Below are 22,171 nucleotides of genomic sequence, written 5' to 3' on the forward strand. Positions count from 1 at the left end.
GTTAGCTAGCTTGGTCAAATGTTGTGTCTAATCAAACACCGGTACGGTGTGATTCTTCATTGATTTGTTGTTAATTCTAAGTAGTCTCTATTTTACCATTTGTTGTGTGTGGGGTTATTTCATGTAAAAATGTTTGTGGGATGTGTCATGTTGCTTTTCTCCATACCTAAGGAGAGGAAATTTGCTTGTTATGTAAGCATAATTTCATTATTAACTTGGATGCCATTGTCCATGTTTTACAGAAACCTGCAGCCAGTGTTACTGTCACTGAACCTCCCAGCCAGTCCACACCTGTTACTGTCAAGTGTCACATAAGCAAGGCTTAGAGTATAACGTCAATCAGTCTGTCTGTCTGTCTGTCTAATAAACTTATGTTTTGTTGTGGTCTCTTGTAGAAGTAGTTCTTTCATCAATGTTGTTTTTGTGGAAATAAATGATACTTCATGTAATAGAGTAAAAAAAGGAAGATATAGTCTTTGAGTGTCATTTCATCAAGTGTGTTGATACCTTAAAATACCTGGATAGGGCCCTGATGATTATACTTGATACTGTTTTGTGACATTAACTATCATTTTTGTCTGCATCAGTTGCTAGTGATAAAGCCACACTTGGACGCTAGATGACCAGCATTGAAAGTCATGTCATCTGCGAAGACATCCAACCAAGCTTCATTACAGGGCTTGCTGTACTGTTCAACTTCAACGAAGCTGATGTCCAAGACAATGGAGAAGCCGGTCAAAGAAAAGACAACTATGAAGTTGCCACCCGTCTAAAAAACTCATGGACTTTGAGTGGGGCGTTGTTTAGCCCACAACACATCTCCACACAGGACCTCACTTTTACAAAGGAATAGCCCACACTGCAACCAGATGTTCATGTTGTCAAGGTAATATGTCTCAGAATTGAGTTCTGTTCACTTCAGTGTATTTCAGTTATGCAGTTCCAGGTTTGTTCTTTCATTTGCGTTCTATAACTAATGAAAGATGGATACTGAAGGCAGGTTACATTAAGTTTGGTAAGCAAGTTGTATACAGTTTGTTGAGAACCTGTTTGACATGATTTATTGTTCTTATGCGATGTATTTTACAAGAAATGTATTACTTGATTTTTTTTAAGCTACTGAATGTGTTTGATGCAGTGTAAAAATGTAATGCTATACAGTCATCTCTTGTCACTGAATTCAGGTTACATGTGCTAGGGCATGCAGATTGAGAACCTATTCAGGATGAGGAATGGTGTTTTTATGGACTGTATTTAATTACATTAAGTTTAAAAGTTATTTAATGTTTTACCACTGCACTTTCAATAAATAAATATTTTGAAATGTAAAATTTTAGAATCATTATTTTCTAACAGTGTTATACCGTAAAGGTCACATTACGGTACAGGAACAGTTTTAATAAATATTACAGTAATAAACTGTTTAAGGATATTACAGTAGCAACCGTAAAATAACAGCTAACAGTATTATACTGTAAAGCTTTTATTCTATACAGTACAGTAGTGTAATATTTTTTACAGTAATTAACTGTTGTTTTAGATTACAGTAGGGATACTGTAAAATAAAAGTAAATTGCTGGCGTTTGTAGCTGCCAGTACTTTACTGTTATTTAACGGTAATTTTTTTTTTTACAGTGTATGGACATATTTATATGCTGATTTCAAAACAGAAATGAGTAATGGCAGTTTGGAGAAATGTGGAGTTATGGTGGATTAGGGTAATATGGGACACTGACTAATGTGGGACAACTAAGCTCCAGTGCATTTATCTCTTCATCTATTCAATCATGTTAAAGCTAACTAGTATGCGTACTGTGTAAGTTATATTGTTTAAAATTACACGTGAACATACAGGGTACAAGTTTTTTAACCTAAAAACTATGGGTATGCACATTTCAGAAAGTCTTGGCAGAAAGGTTGCTTTGTATAATTCAAGTATTTCTAGGCCTAAAAACTAGTTTCCCAGATTACAAAATCTATAAATTCTGAAACAATTTGGCATGAGGAATATTAATTATAAGTGCCATGTTCCTTTTGAGTACAATATCCAAAAAATGTCTTCTGGTTTAACAAGCAAACATCTCAGGGATTTCATAATGATATACGGTGTTGATATAATGAATTGGATTCATATGTATGTGATATATTACAGTAATGCAATATTCATTTGTTAGTGATCGGCCTAATAGACTTGCCGTACTTTTGAGTTGTTGTGCTGCGCATGCTCAGGAATGTACCTGAGACTAACACATGTTATGAGTGTTGTACATCACGCCCCGGCCTGCTAGTAAAGTTGTTAAACGTGTGCAGCTGCCTCGTTATTGAAATACACCACATAATTGGCGACGAGATAAACTGGATGAGGTAAATGGCGAATTTTGCAAGACCGGACAAATTCAAGCCTGAAAATGAACCGTGGTCTGCCTACGTGGAGCGTATGGAGCTCTTTTTCGAAGCACATAAGGTTGCAGCGGAAAAGAAAGCCGACCCTGTTGAGTACCATGGGAGCTTCTGCCTACGGACTTTTGCGCAATCTGGTTCAGCCAGAAAAGCCAAAGGACAAAAGTTTTGACCAGATTGTGGCCTTTCTGAAGGGATATTACGAGCCAAAACCGTTGGTCATCGCTGAGCGCTTCAGGTTTCGTAAGTGTGTCCAGAAAAGTAACGAGTCGGCTACTCAGTTTGCTGCAGAGCTACAACAGTTAGCCGCCAAATGTGACTTTGGGGACCGGCTGGATGAAGCCCTGCGAGATGGTTTCGTCAGTGGGATTAATAATGAAGCTTGCCAGCGAAAATTGCTCTCAGAGGACGGACTGACTTTTGCAAAAGCCCTTGAACTCGCAATGAACATGGAAACAGCCCATCGGGATGTTCAGCAGTTGAGAAAAGGAGACGGCGCTACCGCTTCTGTTCACAAGGTAAACGAAAAACTGAGACACTCTTTCGGCACAAAAAGAGTGCTATAGATGCAAAGGCAAAAACCATAGCGCTAGTGACTGCTACTTCAAGGACAGTAAATGCCATAAATCTAACAAAGTGGGGCATATCCAGAAAGCGTGCAGGGCCAGCTGGCCCGTACGTGAGAAGAGGGGAGCGCAGAAGAAACGCACACAAAAAGTCACCACGGGCTATGTTCATGCAGAAGGGGCAGAAGTGGATATGTTCCCAGTGTTCAGTGCAGGTGACACAGGCAGGCGGCCATTCAGTGCTGATTTTGAAATAAATACGGTACATGTACTGATGGAAATAGACACGGGAGCCACTGTCAGCATAATCTCAGAGACTGTGTATGAAAGGTCATTCTCGCAAGTACCACTAGAGGGCACTAATGTCAAGCTGAAAACCTATACAGGTCAGCCCATCCCAGTGAGAGGACAGTTCATGGCTAAAGTGACATATGAAAATCAGACTGCTAACTTGCCACTGATAGTTGTGAAAGGGAAGGGTCCTTCACTGTGTGGGAGAAATCGGCTTGAACAAATAAGACTTAATTGGAAAATGGTCAAAACAGTCAGTGAACGCACACAGCCACCAGAGCCGCCCAAGTCAATGCCTGAAGTGATTGCAAAATACAGTGAAGTTTTCAGAGATGAGCTGGGGACATTAAAGGACATCAAAGCAACAATCTCTGTTAAGCCTGATGCAACTCCAAAATTCCACAAAGCACGCCCCCTGCTGTTTGCATTGAAAGACAAAAAGAACTGGAAAGACTGGAGAAAGATGGCATCATCTCCCCTGTGAAGCACAGTGAGTGGGCTGCCCCAGTAGTAACCAAGCGAGACAGCACGCTCCGTTTATGCGGTGACTACAAGGTTACTGTGAACCAGTCTACAAACACTGAGATATACCCCCTACCACGCATTGAGGAGGTGCTGGCGACACTTAGTGGTGGGAAGTTATTCTCAAAAATAGACCTGGCTGCAGCATATCAACAAGTACTCCTTGACGAAGACTCTCAGAAGTACACAAAAATAAACACTCACAAGGGACTGTTTGTTTACGACCGCCTCTGCTTTAGCATAAACTCTGCTGTCTTCCAGAGAACTATGGAGAACCTAATGAAGGACCTCAACGTGGTGGTTTATCTGGGTGACCTCCTCGTAATGGGCAAAAAATTAAGCAGAGCATCTCACAAATTTGCAGCGTCTCCAGGAGAACGGGCTGAGGGTGAGAGAGTCCAAGTGCAAGTTTGGTAAAACTCAGATTGAGTATCTGGGTCATGTGCTAGATGAAAAAGGTGTGTACCCCTCCCAAGACAAGGTGAGAGCCATACACGAAGCACCAGCACCTTCAAGCGTCAAAGAGTTGAGAGCTTTTCTGGGGCTAGTAAACTACTATGGACGTTTCGTACCTCAGCAGAGCACAGTGCTCGCACCGCTCTACAGCCTGCTAAAGGATCAAGCCACCTGGAAATGGAGCAAAGCTGAACAGGATTCATTCAACAAGTGCAAAGAACTTTTGACAAGTGACAAAGTGTTAGTGCACTACAACCCACACCTGCCACTAACTCTCGCATGTGATGCTTCTGCTTATGGGATCGGAGCAGTAATTCAGCATACAACACCAGATGGAGAAGAGCATCCTGTAGCATACGCCTCGCGGCCACTCTCCCCGGCAGAGAAGAAATATTCTCAAATTGAGAAGGAGGCTTTGAGCTTGGTGTTTGGTGTGAAAAAGTTCCACCAATACCTCTGGGGACGGCAGTTCAACCTGATCACAGACCACAGACCTCTGCTAACGCTGTTTGGAGAGCATAAGGGTCTTCCGACAATGGCGGCAGCACGCATACAGAGGTGGACCATCATACTGTCTGCGTATGATTACCACATACTGTACCGCCAGTCAGAAAAACATGGCAACGCAGATGGATTATCACGTGTTCCACTGCCTGAGACCAAGGACGCTGGAACACAGACTGTGTCAGCATACATAGATGCACTGGTATGTGAGCACCTAGAGGGGGTGCCGCTGAGTGCAAGACAGATCGCCAAGTCGACAAGGAATGACCCAGAGCTTTCAAAGCTGCACAGGTACATCATGGAGGGATGGCCAAAAGAAATACCAGAGGAACTGAAAGTGTTTCACAAAAAGAAAGATGAATTGTCCGTGGAGCAGGGATACGTCCTGTGGGGGACAAGAGTGATTGCACCTCCAAAACTGAGATCAGCAGTGCTAAAAGAGATCCATGCTGGATATCCAGGCATCGTAAAGATGAAAGCAATCGCACGGCAATATGTCTGGTGGCCTAAAATCGACATGGATGTGGAAAAAGTAAGGAGTGTGAGACTTGCCAGCTGGATCAACACATGCCACGCCAAGTCCCACTACACCCCTGGGAGTTTCCTGGGGATGTTTGGAAAAGACTTCACATTGACTTTGCAGGGCCGTTCATGAGTAACATGTTCATGATAGTGGTCGATGCATATTCAAAATGGCTGGAAGTTTACAAGATGACACAAATAACTTCTGCAGCAACCATCACCAGGCTAAAGAGACTGTTTGCATCATACGGAGTTCCAGAGCAAATAGTCACTGACAATGCAACAACCTTCACATCAGACGAGTTCCAGCAGTTTGTGAAAAGGAATGGAATCCTGCACACAACTGGTGCTCCGAGACACCCGGCTACCAACGGCCTAGCCGAGAGGTATGTTGCAACTTTCAAGGCAGGCATGAAAAAGCTGGCAAAGGACGACCTGAGCATTGATGATAAGGTCTCACAATTCCTGCTACGATATCGCACGACTCCCAACAGCACGACCGGTGAGTCACCGGCTGACTTGTTCTTAAAGAGGCATGTGCGAACCAGATTGGACTTCCTGAAACCAAGCAATACGGAAGCAGTGAGGAGGAAGCAGTATCGACAGAAGGAAGAACACGACAACAAAGCTGCAGAGAGGCAGTTTGAGGTGGATGAGCAAGTTTATCTGCGCAATACTGCAGGAGAAAATCCAAGGTGGATTCCAGGAGTAGTAAAGCAGCAGACTGGCCCGGTCTCATACAAGGTGCAAGGCGAAAAAACTGACCAAATGTACAGACGTCATGGAGACCAGCTGAGACCTCGCTTCTCTCCAGACACTCAGGAGCAAGCACCTGAGGAGGAGCCAGCTCAGTTCACCGAGCAGGCAGAGGCTTGTTCAGGAACAGAGCCCCTGGCACTTGAGGCCCCAGCATCTGTGCTGCCAAAGCTTCCTGAACCACCTGACCCAGTTGCAGTGACTTTGAGACACTTACAGCGTGCTACACGCTTGCCACAGCGTTACCAGAACTGAGCATGCTGATGAGAAGTTTCTGAGGCCTGTTGAGAGTACTGATTGCTGAATTTCAGTTTATTAAAAGTTCACAATTGAAGTTACACATTAACAGCATTCAGTAAGGTTAAGTGAACATGTCTATTTTTGTTGTTGACAGTTACAGTGATGATAGCGGTTGTTAATGCACTATAGTGATAAACAGTGTTTTGGGGTACCACAATATTTTGAGTTATTTTTGAGCTAAAGGGGGAGGAAATGTGATATATTACAGTAATGCAATATTCATTTGTTAGTGATCGGCCTAATAGACTTGCCGTACTTTTGAGTTGTTGTGCTGCGCATGCTCAGGAATGTACCTGAGACTAACACATGTTATGAGTGTTGTACATCACGCCCCGGCCTGCTAGTAAAGTTGTTAAACGTGTGCAGCTGCCTCGTTATTGAAATACACCACATGTAAATAAGGTAAACAAGTCAGAATTGCAAAAAGTGTCTCACATTACCCAAATCTATCCTACACAATGAGCCATTTTTATCCCTTAGGTTGCCCTTCAGTTAGCAGACAGTTTGCAGCATCGGGTGCAGCTTGTTCCAGACTTAGCCTAGATAAGAGTTTTGCTTTGTATTTCTACTTCCACTGCCTGTTTGGAAAATGAACACATCATGAAACTTATCAACTTATAAGCTTGGGAGAGAGATCTGTCTTTGCTCACCCTATAAGGAGTCACAAGACCACAACCTGTGCAGTCCTTAACGTGTTAAGTTTTTATGTCCATACTGAGTGAATTAGTAATGAACCCTCATGCGTTAATTATACATCATCAATAGCCCAACTTTATGCATGAACCATGACGATGAAAATACAAAAAATAGAAATACATGGCAATATTTGCATTGTTAATATTTTAGAGATCCCCCAAAATTTCACGACCCTTGTTGCCAGGAGAGCTCATGTCTTATTAAGAGAAGGCCAATCTGCCCCCTGCTCTCCTTTAGTTCGTACCCTGCATTTGTGGCAAAGCCGCTGTATTGCATTAAATTAGACTGCACGGATGTACCTAATGAAGTAGCCAGTGTAGTTCTTTTTTATTTTGTTATGTTTATCTACTGTTCAACACTCCAGTAGATGGTGGTAATGTGCCTATAAGCTGGTTGCCAGTCGCCAATAAAACCTAAAAAACTGTGAATAAGAAGAGTGAGCTGAACAGGGAAATGTAGTTTTATAGGAACGTTCATCCTGTTAACGCTTATCTCTAACCAGACACACTGTGGACTTCATTTCCCACAATTCCTACTTCTCCACTTCCTGGTTATATTACACGTAGCGTCACTACTGTGTAGAAGCTTAGAGAAGGAAAATAGCAACAAACGACGACTTTAACACACATATTACATATAACTAAGCTTGTTAGTCACTGTGTGTATAGCCACATTTGTTTGCTTTGTTTACAATGAATGTGCAGTGGCGGGAGTCGTTGTGTGTGGCCTCTCATGTAGGCTAAGTTAAGACACGGAGCTAATATTTGTCCTAGTAGTTAGCGAGTAGTGGGGTTGTTTACAATAGTTTTCAAAGATGTATACTTTATTATCTGGATTATATAAGTACATGTTCCAAAAGGATGAATATTGCGTGTTGATCCTGGGGCTGGATAACGCTGGGAAAACGGTACGTTCAGCTTTAATGTCAATTTATTTCAACAAAGTCGTTGACTGTGTTTAAAGAGGTTGTGTGTAGATTTATACACAGTGTCTAAGCACATTAAGCTATTCTAAATAATGTTTAGAATAATGTCAAGAAATGCTATCTAACAGTGTTAACGTGGTTTAGAGGCCACTGTCCAATACAGAGCATTGAAGTCAATAACTTGTCATAAAGATAATGTTCAAAACAGCACAGTCTGTAGCTGCGTCCACCTAACTTTATTATTATTATTCGGTTTAAAAAAAAAAAGTTCATTACCAGAATTAGGGCTGGGCAATATATCAATATTATATCGATATCGTGATATGAGACTAGATATCGTCTTAGAATTTGGCATATTGTAAAATGGTGATATGGCATAAGAGTCTTTTCCTGGTTTTAAATGCGGCATTACATTAGAATGATGTCATTATCTGAACTTACCAGATTGTTCTAGCTGTTATATTATTTGCCTTTTATCCACTTAGTCAATATATCCACATTACTGATGATTATTTATCAAAAATAGCATTGTGTAAATATTTTGTAAAAGCACTAACAATCATCCGTACAATATCGTTGCAATATCAATATCGAGGTATTTGGTGAAAAATATTTTGATATTTGATTTTATCCATATCGCCCAGGCCTAACCAGAATATATAAACCAGGTAAAGTATCCAGCACTACACAAACAAACAACAGACGGAGAACCCCCCTTCACCTCCCCTATTAGATTTTGGTTATAGACCAAGAGCTTCTATAATCTGATCCCATAGCTTTTAGAACATTATGTCACTGTTCTCCGTCTCAAGACTTAGTCAAAGTAACCCGTTGTAGACTTCTAGTTTATTTGAGGTCCTACATTTTAACATTATTATACATTATTGTGCAGCCAAGTGGATATTTTATGTAGCCTAAACCAATGGTTTTCAAAGTGGGGTCCAGGGACCCCCAGGGGTCCTTTAGGTGCTTCCAGGGGATCCCCAGGAAAAAGGGGAATAATTTATTTTCACTATAATTCCATCCATAGGTAACATTATGACAGAATGTATACATACACCTTCTGTATGAAAACAAAAATCTTACCAGTTGGAGGTCCAGGGTGTAATTGGTGTCAATGTAGGGGTCAATGATGTGAAGAAGTTTGAGAAACACTGGCTTAAACTACAGTCATGGAGAATATAGGTGGAGAGGATGAAAAAATATGACAATTCAGCACTAAAGTTAACTATCCAACTTGTTTTCTCACATTATCAGAAAGAATTGTATAATTTACGGTATCTTTCTAGGTTGGAGCAGCAGAATATCTCTCTTGGGTCCCCTCTCTCTACCTAACACTTTATTTTTCTTGTTTCTGGCAACAACAAAAAAAAAAGAACCATCCAAAGCCTTTGTATTGCCCAATGTTGTATTGCTTTGCCAACTGGAGCTATTTTATAACTAACCTAACCACATCATTTATAATTATTGAAGCTACAGCAATGAAGTGGGTTTTATTGTAAAGAGTCTACAACCTCAACATTCTCTTTGTGTACTATTTGATTAAATGTGATTATTTTTTATCCACATTTGACTGTAATAATGTCACTTTACTCCATAGCTTAATACTGGATGGGTTCACTACACTATCTTCTTCTTCTCCTCGTCCTCCTCCTCCTCCTTCTCCTTCCCCTCCTCCTCTTACTTCTCCTTCTTCCTCTTCTTTTTCTGTTTCTTTTTCTTGTTCTTCTTCTTTTTTCTTTTTCCTCTTCTGATTCTTCTTCTGATTCTTCTATTTATTATTATTGTTCTTCTTCTTTTTCTGATTCTTCTTCTTGTTCTTCTTCTGATTCTTCTTCTACATGTTTTTCCCATTCCTGTTATTTCTGTAATTCTTCTTTTTCTTCAGTATTTTTCTACTTTTTCTTCTTGTTTTTTTGGCGATTCTTCTTCTGTTTCTTCTTGTTCTTCTTCTGATCTTCTTCTGATTCTTCTCTTTCTCATTCTTCTTGTTATTCTTCTTCTCATTCTTCTTTTCATTCTTCTTTTTCTTCTTCTAATTCTTCTTTTCTTCTTCTTCTCATTCTTCTTTTTATTTTTCTTCTTTGTCTTCTACTTCTTATTCTTATTCTTCTCATTGTCATTATCATTATTATTATTATTTTTATTGTTGATAAAAATAAATGTGTGTAATTTGATGTAAGTGCTCATCTTACGGTCTCTCTCTCTCTCCTCTCTCTCTCTCTCTCTCTCTCTCTCTCTCTCTCTCTCTCTCTCTCTCTCTCTCTCTCTCTCTCTCTCTCTCTCTCTCTCTCTCTCTCTCTCTCTCTCTCTCTCTCTCTCTCCACAGACCTTTCTGGAACAAACCAAAACAAAGTTCAGCAAGAACTATAAGGGAATGAATCTGTCAAAAATCACAACTACAGTTGGTCTGAACAGTAAGTGCTTATGATGACGAGTAGTGAGCTTGTTACTGTGTGCATCACCTTTCTGTTACTCCGGCGAAAGCTAAAGACAGTCAAATAATCAAATATGCTGCTATGATTCAAAGTCATTTGCCACATAAATCATCATCTTGCTGCATGTACTCATAAGAATCCAGTCTGAGGTTATGTGAACATCAGGAGCAGTCAGTAACTCAGTTGAAGAGGAACAGAAAAGTGCAGCTGATGTCCTTTTTTTCTCGAGCATTGTTAATTTTTAAACAGCATCATTATTTAGTGCAGTGCTGGAAAGCTGCAGCTGTTACAGGAACAAATGTCACTGCAAGTTCAGAGCAGCCTACACTTCTCCTTTCTCTCATGCTGCTTGTCTTATATTCTACAGTAGGTGTCTATAACGTTTCTTTGTCACTTTCCTTCACAGTTGGTACGATTGATGTGGGGAAAGCTCGCCTAATGTTCTGGGATCTGGGAGGTCAGGATGAGCTGCAGTCTCTGTGGGACAAAGTGAGTTCAAGAATAAACACCAACAGCATCCTTTACCTGCTTTTCACTCACACACTGGCTTCATGTCTCTCTGTGTGTCCTCAGCACAGTGGAAACTACCTGATTTCTAAAAGGAATTATGCATTTTCAAATGTTCTACCTTTTTACAGTTTGACCCCCTAAATCCAACTCAAACTGAAGGCTTTATGTCAAATAATCAGCTTTTTATTAAGTGTAGCCGTGATTTGTCCTTAAATTAAAAAAATAAAATGAAAAATAAATGAATAAACTCAAAATCAAGAGCCACTGAGGCACCTCAGGAATGAATCTTCCACAGGGAAAAAAAGTTCATAGTCCAGGAAAGCATGACATTTCTTTTGGTTTATTTTACAATTTTTATAAGCAAACAGACAAAGAACAATAGCATCTGCTGCCTCTCTGCCCTGGTAAAAAACCATAAACCCTTCCTGGTGCCTGCTTGTCTTATACCTGCCCTCTTATAGAAATATGCACCTTCTATGTCCAAGCTGACCAGTACCTTCAAAACAAAAGCTTTAACCAGTACTTAAATGAACTAAAATAATACTAATGTAATAAACAAACTAATTCAGCTATATTCTTCAACACAAACAACAACACAATTAACATTGAATTATAAACCCTTACAAGAACAACGAATAGCAACACAGAGATAACAGGCATCGTAACAGGTGAGAGCTGGTTGTAACAGTTTACATATCAAATTAGGAAGGTGAATGATCTGAAATGATCACCAGTAAGAATCTTATCATTATTTCAAGATACTGAGATAAAATGAAAAATAAACAGCTGTAATAAAGCAAGACACGAGCAGACATGTTTTGAAACTTGTGGACTGATTAAAGTCACTAATTTTACTCTCTGGAAGTGATATGAAAGGCAGCCAGAATGACCTGTTATATACTTAGCTTATATTGGCCTATCGCAGGTATATCGTTATCAGCGTATATGTTGTCCAATATTCACCAATATATATATTTATAAGTTATATTGACAGCATTGTATGTATATCTGATCCTTTTATTTAATTCAAAGTAAATATATATGTAAATGTGGATTTTTTTGTTCTGTTTTTTTTTATTAGTTTTTTATACTCATTTATATTAAATTCCCAGTGAAGTTTACTGTGTCTGTGCAGTGTTACTGTGTAAAATATCATGCTTCCATTAAATCCCTTCATCACAGGTGTTTGATAACCACATTTGAGGGATTATTCAAAAATGCGCTCATGTATATATTACATAGTTATTTATTCCGTACATATGATGATATATCGATATTGGAATTTTTTCACTCCTTATTATCAGTATCAGTATCGGCCCCAAAAATCCAGTATTCAATGGTTTCTTCTCAACCTCTGTTATTGCAGCACATAGCCATGTCCCTCATCTTTTTAGGGTGAAGCAAGTTGGACTTTATTAGACATGAGTAACATGAGCCTGATAGGGTGTGGTGACTGTGCATTCCTGTCTTTTGCATGTAAAAATAGTGACTATCAGACTATCAGAAACACTGTACATGTAATACCACCATCCAATCATGATATACATTATTTGGTTTCTGGACCCAACATTTTTCTCAAAATCCTGTTAATTCTCAAAATATTTATGACTTTTTTTTTTTTAAGGCTCATTTCTGTAACATTTTTGTACCTGACAACTTTTGACAGTCATGCAATGATTGATGGAGCTGAGAGAAGTTCAAGCAGGGATTGAACTTTCTCTCCTCTCAATTTTTTTCATTCGTTACACAACTATTTCTGTCACTTTTCATGCGAACAAACGAGTGCAACTCTGTGTCGAAGCCTTTTTTTGATGATGCAGTCAGTCATCTGTGAAGTTGCTGCTTCTCTCAGTGCAGGAGACTGCTCTCATGTCCTCTCTGTGTTCTTCCTGTTTATATTTAGTACTATGCCGAGTCCCATGGAGTCATCTACGTGATAGATTCAACTGATGAAGAGCGTCTGTCAGAATCAAAGGAGGCCTTCGGTGAGTCCCACACTCTCTGTCACTCTGTGTTATTTTATTTTATTTTCTATCACTTATTACAAGAAAACTGTTGTGTCAAGTTATCCTTACCTTACTTAACCTTACTTGTGTTAAGGTTAACCATAGTCTGTATAAAGATTAGTGAGGTGTGATGTCACCCGTTGGTTTCATTGGAACCAGTTTGAAGCCCAGAATTGCTAGCTTAGGTCGAAGCCATCTTTTCCATTTGGAGCCAGAAGCTTCCAAATAAGGAGTGCAACTTTTACGCACTGAAAACACACTCCGCTATTTTGGACCCAAGCTAACACTCCCTTACAGTGAACACCAAGCACTACACTTGAGCTTGAGCTACTTTAACTACATTCTGCAAACACGTATCATAATCAAGTAACGTGAAACTTATTTATTTATTTACTTTCTGTCTTTTTATTTGCATTTAAGAAATTACATCACAAAATTATGCTGGAGTTACATAGCATAGAAAATCAATAGACAATATAACATCAACAGTGAAAGAAAAAAAAAGTAAGTAATAAGGCTGAGTATCGTTTTAAAAATTAGGATACCAGTACCAATCCAAGTACCCTTAAAGTGATACTGATACCAACTGGGTACTTCATTTGATACTAGGGGTGTGACGAGATCTCGTGCCACCAAAAAAACAAAGAAAAAAACAAAGACGATCGCTTTTCTATTGCTCATTTGCACGTCACGTCTTCTTTTTATAATGTCACGTGTGGAAACTAGTGAACTAACAGCTTTTACCTGCTGAGAAGATCTCAATTAATAGTAAGAGAGGAGAGGAGCAGGTTGACCTCAGGTCTCTACACTGAAAGCCTGAAGTAGGAGGAGCAGGGAATCTAGCGCAGCTGTGGAAGCCTAATGATGACAAAAGTAAAATGAGTCACACTACCAAATTAAAAGACAATTTATAAGTATGTGATACAGGAGTTTTGCAATTTACTTTTATTTCTGTGTTTTTTTATTAGAAATATGTTATAATTTGTGATAATTTGATTCTTTATTTAATTTATATTTATATACTAGAATTGTTTCTATTTTTTATAATTTACTTTGTAGTATTTGTGATTGTATCTAACTTTTGTATTTATGGTTGTTATTTCCTATAAATACCAAAATTATCTATCTATAAAATATCTATATGGGGAAACCTTTTACAGTGCTGCATACTGCATATGATAATTATATATTTAGAAAGTAGAACTAAAGTGATTCATTGCAAGTTGATAATTTAAAACATTTCAAAATGCACCTGCATTATTTCCATTGAAGTTTTCTTAAAAATATAGTTAAATCTCCTCTCGTCTCAATCTCGTGAACCCAATATCGTGTCTCGTCTCGTCTCGTGAGCTGAGTGTATCGTCACACCCCTATTGGATACCCATTCCACATGTTGTACACTGTCTTTTATCCGGTGTAACAGGTGTGTAGTGTAGACACACTTTAGTGCGTTTAGGTGGCATCTTGGCTGCTGAACTGCTAAGCACGCTAACTCAAATTCACCACGACTTCACCACCACAGATGGGTTGTAGCTGCTGTGGCAGTGGGCCAATCACACGTCGCATTAAATCCAAGAACGCTTGTGTTGATTGGCTGTGAGTAAGTCCATACAAATAGTCATATTTTCTAGCTCTGGGTTAAAAAAGAATCGATTTCAGTTATTTTTCCAATCTTGACCACCAGTGCACTTATTAGAGAACCAGCAATTTAGCAATCGAGACGATAATGACTTGTTAAAATAATCATTGACTTGGTATTTCTAGACAGAAGTTGATGCTTTTTGTGTCTGTGTCAGTTGGGGCGTCTTGTAGCTGTCAGTTGCACTTGAGGGTACTTCTGCATTGGCTTCAGCCTCAAGTTGTGGTAGTTGCTGCATGATGAAAATAAGAAGTAAAGGAGCGGACTCTTTAAATTTGAAGGTCACCAGACTTTGTGTGCGAGCAGAACTGCAGTACATTATCAATAATCCATGTGCTGCCCGCTGCACCACTTACAGGGTTTTATTCAGCTGCAGTGCTGGAGTGTGCACGCAGAGCTCATGTTGCCATATCCTGGATTTGTACACCAGCAGTCAAATAACTTGAGAGTTGTTCCAGATAAGTTTATTCATGTTCACAAGCCGTGTGTGTGATAATGTACAGGAGGTTCAGATAGCTATAGTTGTAATAAATGTCAAAGAATCAAATGTCTCAATTGGGAATAAAATATGATGTTATATGCAGTTTTAAGTCCTTACAATATTTATAAAGAATTTAAAAAAACAGATTATAGTTTTTGACAGTAGACTCACATTAGCAAGAAGAAAAGTGAAGCAAGTATTCTCACTGATGAAGTAAGTGCTATGTCCTGAGGTAACCCTGATTCACAACAGATAGCTGAATCTTGTTTCTACAGCAACCACAGTAAAGTTAATAATATTAATATCTCACTTGAAATAAATCTAACATGACAGTAAAATAAATCATATTTCTGACATGAAAATACTTAGTGAAGTTTAGAAGGAATAAAGGACATAGACACACACACACACACACACACACACACACACACACACACACACACACACACACACACACACACACACACACACACACACACACACACACAGTCAGTCTTTTTTGTGTGTGTTAACTGACATGTCTTACAAACATGTGTTTCTTGATTTCAGGCTGAGAGCTCACACCTGGTCAGAGACAACAGATGAAAACTAGCCTTTGGGCTAATTCTGGCATATTTACAGAAATGTTTTTTCTGCATGTTACACCCCCCTCTCTCTCCCGTAATTTCCTGTCTCTTTACTTTCAAATAAAGGCGTCTATGCCAGAGAAAATCTTTTTTAAAAAAAGCTAACAAACTGAGTTAATTAATTAATTTCACCCTTATGAAGGATCTGATCTAATATAAAGCATTGAAAACTCCTTCATTAGAGTACTTTGTATGTTACATTTATTATGGAGATTAATGGTACTGATTTCAAACATATTGTGTACATATTTCAGACATATTTATCAGAGTTAGATTTCAGAAAGTGTGCAGCAGCCCTTTAATCCTCTGAGTGTTGTTTCCTGCAGAGAAAATGATCAGCAATGAGGCGTTAGAAGGGGTTCCACTCCTGGTGTTGGCCAACAAGCAGGATGTACCGGTACTGTACCATCATTATTCATACTCATACACATTCATCCACACATCTGAAAATTGAGCTTTTTAAATGGTCACTTGGACTAAACAAGTATTCACTATTTTATTAGACTTAATGAATATTGACTAATGATTGGAATAAGCTGATTGATCAGAATGAAACTATATTATAGGGATTGATTGGCATGTCTTTGTGGTCTTGTTAGGTTTGTGTTGCTGTTTCAGTCTTCAGTCATATTTTGTGTCTCTCTCTTTTCTTCAGAACTGTTTGTCAGTGCCGGACATTAAAACAGCCTTCAGCGACTGTGCCCCGAAGATTGGAAAGAGAGATTGTTTAGTGCAGCCTTGTACCGCTCTCACAGGGTAAGACTGCCACTGTGTTCAATGCTAAACTACAATAAACCAATTCAACATCCATGTGAGTTATATAGTCCCACTAATACTAGATATCTGAGGTCCATAAAATGATTCTGCCCAGCAGTTCCAAATGTGTAACCCTTACTCTCAAAAACTCATAACTCACACACTTCATACACACACTGTAAAAAAAGAAAAAGAAAAAAGAATAAGTGATCTGTTAAAGAGAAGCATCAGTGAATCCACTTTGAATTCATAGAAATGAGGCGCTGCTTCTAACTTGTGATCTTGGTTCTTAATCATCACATTTCTGTCCTATGCTGTGAATCAAACACAGCATGAAACTCTGTGCTGCAAATTTGTCAAAAACATGACCTCACAACTTGATATCAGTCAGTGTGATGTCACTATAAACGCATTGATGCCTTGCTGGCTGATACAGAAGTAAGGCTGGAACGATCACTCGATGAATTGCATTGACAAAATTAATTAATCAGCATCTGTTTTGTCTTTTCCTTTTTTTAAGTAAAAACATGAAAGATTTACTGGTTGCATCCTCTCGAAAGTGAGGATAGGAAGCTTTTGTAAACTAAACTGTATAGCTTTAGGTTTTGCACAGTTGATCACATAAAATAAGACATCTGAAGTAGTCAATTTGAGCTCTAAGAAATTATAATGCCATTTTCATGGTTTGCTAACATTTTATAGACAAAACAATGAATTGAACTGGCAGATTAATTGATAATTATTGTTAGTCACAGCCCTATACAGAACATTTATAATCAGCAGTCTTGGGTGACATAGTGACAATGCCATAAGGAAATTAAAATCAGGCAAAAAAACACTCTAGAGTACAATGAGTTAAGAGTTTAAAAGACAAGAGAATAATAACATATATAAGATAATATATTGGTTTATTACATGGCTGATAGTATTCCGGCGCCGTGCAGGATCTCCGGCAAACCGGCGTGACTGCCGAAAGGTCATATATGAGATCAATGCAGATCCGATAAGAATTACAAAGGTATAATAATAATAATATATAACGTGATACTCTACATTATTATCACAACAAACACACAGAGCAGGCATGGGCAGCCAGCGAGTCAATTTCCAAATATCAATAAATTGTTCAAATGATGTTGAAAGCAAACAGAAGTTAAGTTGTGACAACTCTGTGTGTGTGTGTGTGTCTAATGCTCCGCCCCCGAGATGGAGGAGCAGCTAACTTTAGCCTCTGCTGCTGTTAGCTGTCATCATGCTGCTCTCCTCTGAGAGTCTGTTCACGGCAGGAATACTACTACTTTATTCCTCCTCACTGTTCTGTATAAAAGGTCCGGACACTGAATGGAGGACAGAGTTGCTCCGTCAGTAAGCGGCTACAGAGGTAGCGTCTGTAGTACGCTGTTGTATTAGCTGTTACCTTCCCCACACACCTCCACTCAACCCTGCAGCTCAGCCTCAAACACCTGTGTGCTGTTTAAAGTAAATGGCAGCAACGTTATGCTGGTTTTGGTTGGTTCAATGTAAGAAAGCAAAGTCTTAATGAGAGATGTTGTTTATGTCTATGATAATAATCTGTTTCACCTGGCCGAAAACTGGAAGTGACAACTACACTCATTATGTTACTGTAAGTATAATCAAATCTACCAGAGTAAAACAAAACAAAAAATTGGAGTAATTTAATTTAATCCACCTAAAAAAACGAGTGGTTACTTGATTTTTGTTTTAAAATACAAAATGTTAAATTGAAATACAATTTTTCTTTCTCCTGGTCAAATAGTGATGAGCAGAAATTTTAAAATGGTTTGATTATCTTTTCCTATTTAGAATAATAAAAGATAAAATCACTGGCAAACCAATGAAAAATGACCCGTTTTCTCATATTCTGAGACTGGATATTGTCATCAAGGCAAGAGTGCAATAAATATAAATAAAAAATAAAAATCCTCTCTGTGTCACTGCAAAGGTCTGATGGACCGTTTGAGTTTTTATAATGTTAATAACTATTTTCTGAAGCCCATAAGATAAAATACAAACCATTTCTGAACATTTATACCTCCGACCCCCACTGTGGTATGCTTTATTATTGCCTGTAAGCTTTTCCATTTCATTTAGAAAAGAGCAGCAATGGTTAGTGGATGAAATATAATCATGTTTTCTCAGCTGTTTCCACCTTGTTTTACCTTAAATCCTAGGAAGTGATCGTAAAAGGGTTTCTATGACAAGGTAGATGGTGAACAGTTTATGACTTGGTCGGGAAAAGAATTTCAGTCAGAAGATTTTTTTTGTTTGCTTTAGTCCCTGTCTGTAGTCAGAGTATGCTAAGAGCAATGTGACAATATGGCAGATAAGTGGCGAGATAGTGAAAAGGGATATTTTCAAATAATGTTATATAAGTTATGTGTTAAAATGGTGCCGCATACATAGCACCCCCCACCCCTCCCCACCTCCCGGGGCACAGAAAAAAGTTCAGGCTCAGGATTTTTTTCCACTATCAGCCCTGTTATTAGTCCTACTGTGGGGAAATGTACAGTATTACCGCAAGTAGATAGCAAAAACATTAATACAAAAGAATAAAAAACTAAGTAACACTTAGTACACAAGTGATCAAAACAAAAGTAGCAAAAAATATAGTAAAAAAGTAGTAACATTATGTACAAGAGTAATAGATTTTATGATTTTAAAGTGAAAAAAAGGATATATATTGCATACTTGAACTGAAGTAACAGTGTACCAGAAATACTGATAAGCTTAACAAATAGAAACGTTTTTCTTAAAAAAAGAATTCCATAAAATGTATATTTAAAAATTGTAGATTGTCACCATTTATATCCATTTTTATCCAAAGTGTTTCACAATTTTGCTGTGAAACAATTTATCTATGATTAACTATTATCATCCTCAACAAGAAGAAACACTGTGTGTTATAATGTTCAATATCTGAAGTAGATGCCAATAAAAGATGGTATTTTGATTGATAGTTTCCATGTATTTATATATCTGTAATTTGATCTGTCAGTGACATCCTTGTTAGTGAATGCTACTAAATCACATGTTTAACACTTCTTTGTTGTGATGCAGAGATGGAGTGAACGAAGGCATCGAGTGGATGGTGAAGTGCGTGATCAGAAACATTCACCGACCACCCAGACAGAAGGACATCACATAAGAAGTGACCATCTCTCTCTCCTCTTTGGTTTGGACTGTGAGTTTCTCCTCGAGGACATTCCGTGTTAAACCCTGGAGCTGATTAACTTTTCCTCTCTCCTCGTGTTCGCTGTGACTTTGAACAGTGTGGATTTCTGCTTTGTAGGAGTTCAACACAGACAGAGCGAGACAGTATTTTTTTAAATCACTGAGCGAAGCGTCAGACGTGCTCGGAACGGACGTCTGTCAGTTCCAGATGTTACACCTTTTTTTGAAGCGGTTATGATGTACAAGCAGTAGCTTCAGTGTCAGCAACATCTGTATGGAGCTCCACTGACTGACACTGTGATCAGAAGAGTGTGAAAACATCAATTTGATACATGAATTCTCTCCTAAAACATACAAAACCCTCGTAGTTACTCCATGTATGCATGTGTCAGATTATCTAAGACATTTCTAGCTCACATTTTAAGGTTTGAACTCTCCAAACTGTACACTACCTCTAAAAAAAACATGGGAACATTTACTTCTTTACCTCATCTGCCCGAAAGCAGGCAGGAATGTTGCTTCTTTTAGTGTGTAAACTACCTTTGTGTACCTGATGTGATACGGTTTGCTCATCATGCCATTACTTTGCTAAGATAAGTTATTGATCGATATATAAAAACATTTTCTTGCTATTCACAACTCTTTCTATTTACAAGGCAAAGAGGCAAATGCTTCCTCGTTGTGTGGCAGCTGTGTGGCTTTAAGAGTTTAAACCATCAATATGTCAGCTATAAATCATCATCTGAGTCCAACTCTGAATAGAAAAGAAGAAGAACTTTACTATTAGGGCTGGGTGATATGGGCAGAATCAGATATCATGATATTTTTGACCAAATACCTTGATATCAGTATTTTGACAGTATTGTAGGGATGACTATCGGTGCTTTCACAAAATATTTACACAATGAGATTTTTGATAAATAATAATCAGTAATGTGGATAGAATGAGTAAGTGGATAAAAGCAGATAATACAACAGTCTGTTAAGCTCAGAACATGACATTTTACTTTAATGCAGCCTTTAAAAGCAGGAAAATACACTTATTCCATATTACCATATTCAAAATCGTACACAATATCTATAAAATATCACGATATCGATATAATATTGATTTATTGCCAGTCCTACTCATTATACAGAGTTTCATATACATGTAGGTGATAGTTTCTGTCTTTTCTGCACTCTTTGCTCACAGTATATAAGTCACTGAGCTCCATACAAACTGATGCAGCACCAGAGTCTGTGCAGACTTGTGTGAGTGGTATGTATGCGATTCAGCAGCCATTTCATTGACTGTTTGTTTATGTCACCCCTGTATCATGGAAAACATTGATAGTCCGATCACTTATTGATCTGCTTTGGACTTTGTTAATGCTCTGTATGATTTGACACTACAGCTGATAGGGTAACTGGAAATGATATGTATAAAACACAAACGGGTGCTGAACACACAGAGACCTTGCTGGCCTTTGCTGAATCGCTGTATACAGTACCAGCAGTTTATCTCAGTTTGTAAGAAGCAGTTAAAATAAACTGGAGGTGACGTGCTGTCAGTCACATATGTGGTTCATTATAATAAATTCCTGATTTCTGAAACTAAATCTGTCATGTTTGAATTCTAGCTATAGTGTCAGTCCTCACATTGACTCGTATGGCTCCATCCAGGATTGTATTTATCAAGCTATGAACACTAATTATATGTTATTGATTAGAGTTTCTTTGCTTTTTTACTACCTGAATTATACGGCAACTGTAAGGTACCATTTCATCGATCATTAACTGCTATGCAGATAAAATTCAGTGTCGTCAAGATGAATAGTTGTTCAGGTTTACAAAAGGTGAAACGTTAAGAATGTAAAGTGGATGTTTGAGATATACATATTCATACATATATACAAGACAAAATATGCAAGTAGTATTTATGAGAAGTCTGTGCTTTGGGTCCATAAGGTCTGGCAGGATTTAGACTTGACATTAATCCAGTTTTTATTTTAGATCATCTCACAGTGTCTGCTAATGTTTGCATCAAGTTATTCTATTCTTTTCAATAGAAGGCTATTACACTGTTTTTTTTTTTTTTTTTTTTTAAAGGAAAAATAGTGCCAAAAGTCTGGCAGCACGAGTTGCTAAATGTTTAAAAAAAAAAAAACCTAACCTGAACATGAACCATACGTTTAATGAAAAAAAAACTTTTTTTTTTTACACTGAGCATAATTTTTAGAATATGGCATTTAACTGCTGCTCTCCTCTGTTTCTCAATTTACTATACAATGGTCATTTAGCATTTGTTAGCACAGCTCAAGGTGAATGTGAACAATTAAGGTTTAGAAATGGAATCAATACTTAGTGTATGATTGTCACTTAAAGGTCTTTTCAGCCATTTTTATGTGTTTTTACCTGCAAAACAATGTTGATGTGTTATGTGATAATTGTATTGATGTTTTAATTTATTCATTTTATTTTAATCATAGAAAATCCAAAAATACTTTCAGGAGTTCCAGTGGATCTGTGTTTGAAGACAGCACACACACTCATATATGACAGTGATGTGTGTAAGCATTACGGTTATTCACAAATGTGAAGGC

At 38.2% G+C, this 22,171-nt stretch overlaps 1 protein-coding gene across 1 annotated transcript; it reads left to right on the forward strand.

Moving 5' to 3' along the window:
* Positions 1-7,585: 7,585 nt before the first annotated feature.
* arfrp1 (ADP-ribosylation factor related protein 1) lies at positions 7,586-21,515 on the forward strand. The gene is made up of 7 exons (XM_062442196.1): positions 7,586-7,920; positions 10,268-10,355; positions 10,783-10,865; positions 12,790-12,871; positions 15,965-16,035; positions 16,294-16,394; positions 19,473-21,515. Exons 1-7 carry the CDS (start codon positions 7,828-7,830, stop codon positions 19,558-19,560), a joined length of 606 nt encoding a protein of 201 aa, XP_062298180.1. The 5' UTR covers positions 7,586-7,827; the 3' UTR covers positions 19,561-21,515.
* Positions 21,516-22,171: the final 656 nt, after the last annotated feature.

This window comes from Scomber scombrus, chromosome 3 (genome assembly GCF_963691925.1).
Source record: "Scomber scombrus chromosome 3, fScoSco1.1, whole genome shotgun sequence".
In the NCBI taxonomy this organism is placed as follows: domain Eukaryota; kingdom Metazoa; phylum Chordata; class Actinopteri; order Scombriformes; family Scombridae; genus Scomber; species Scomber scombrus.

What these genes read in the sequence shown, in the direction of transcription:
- arfrp1 (XM_062442196.1), top strand. Translation starts at nt 7,828, where the DNA reads ATGTATACTTTATTATCTGGATTATATAAGTACATGTTCCAAAAGGAT. An exon ending in TGGATAACGCTGGGAAAACG is followed by an intron (nt 7,921 to 10,267) that starts GTACGTTCAGCT and finishes CTCTCTCCACAG; the next exon opens with ACCTTTCTGGAACAAACCAA. An exon ending in AGAATCAAAGGAGGCCTTCG is followed by an intron (nt 12,872 to 15,964) that starts GTGAGTCCCACA and finishes TGTTTCCTGCAG; the next exon opens with AGAAAATGATCAGCAATGAG.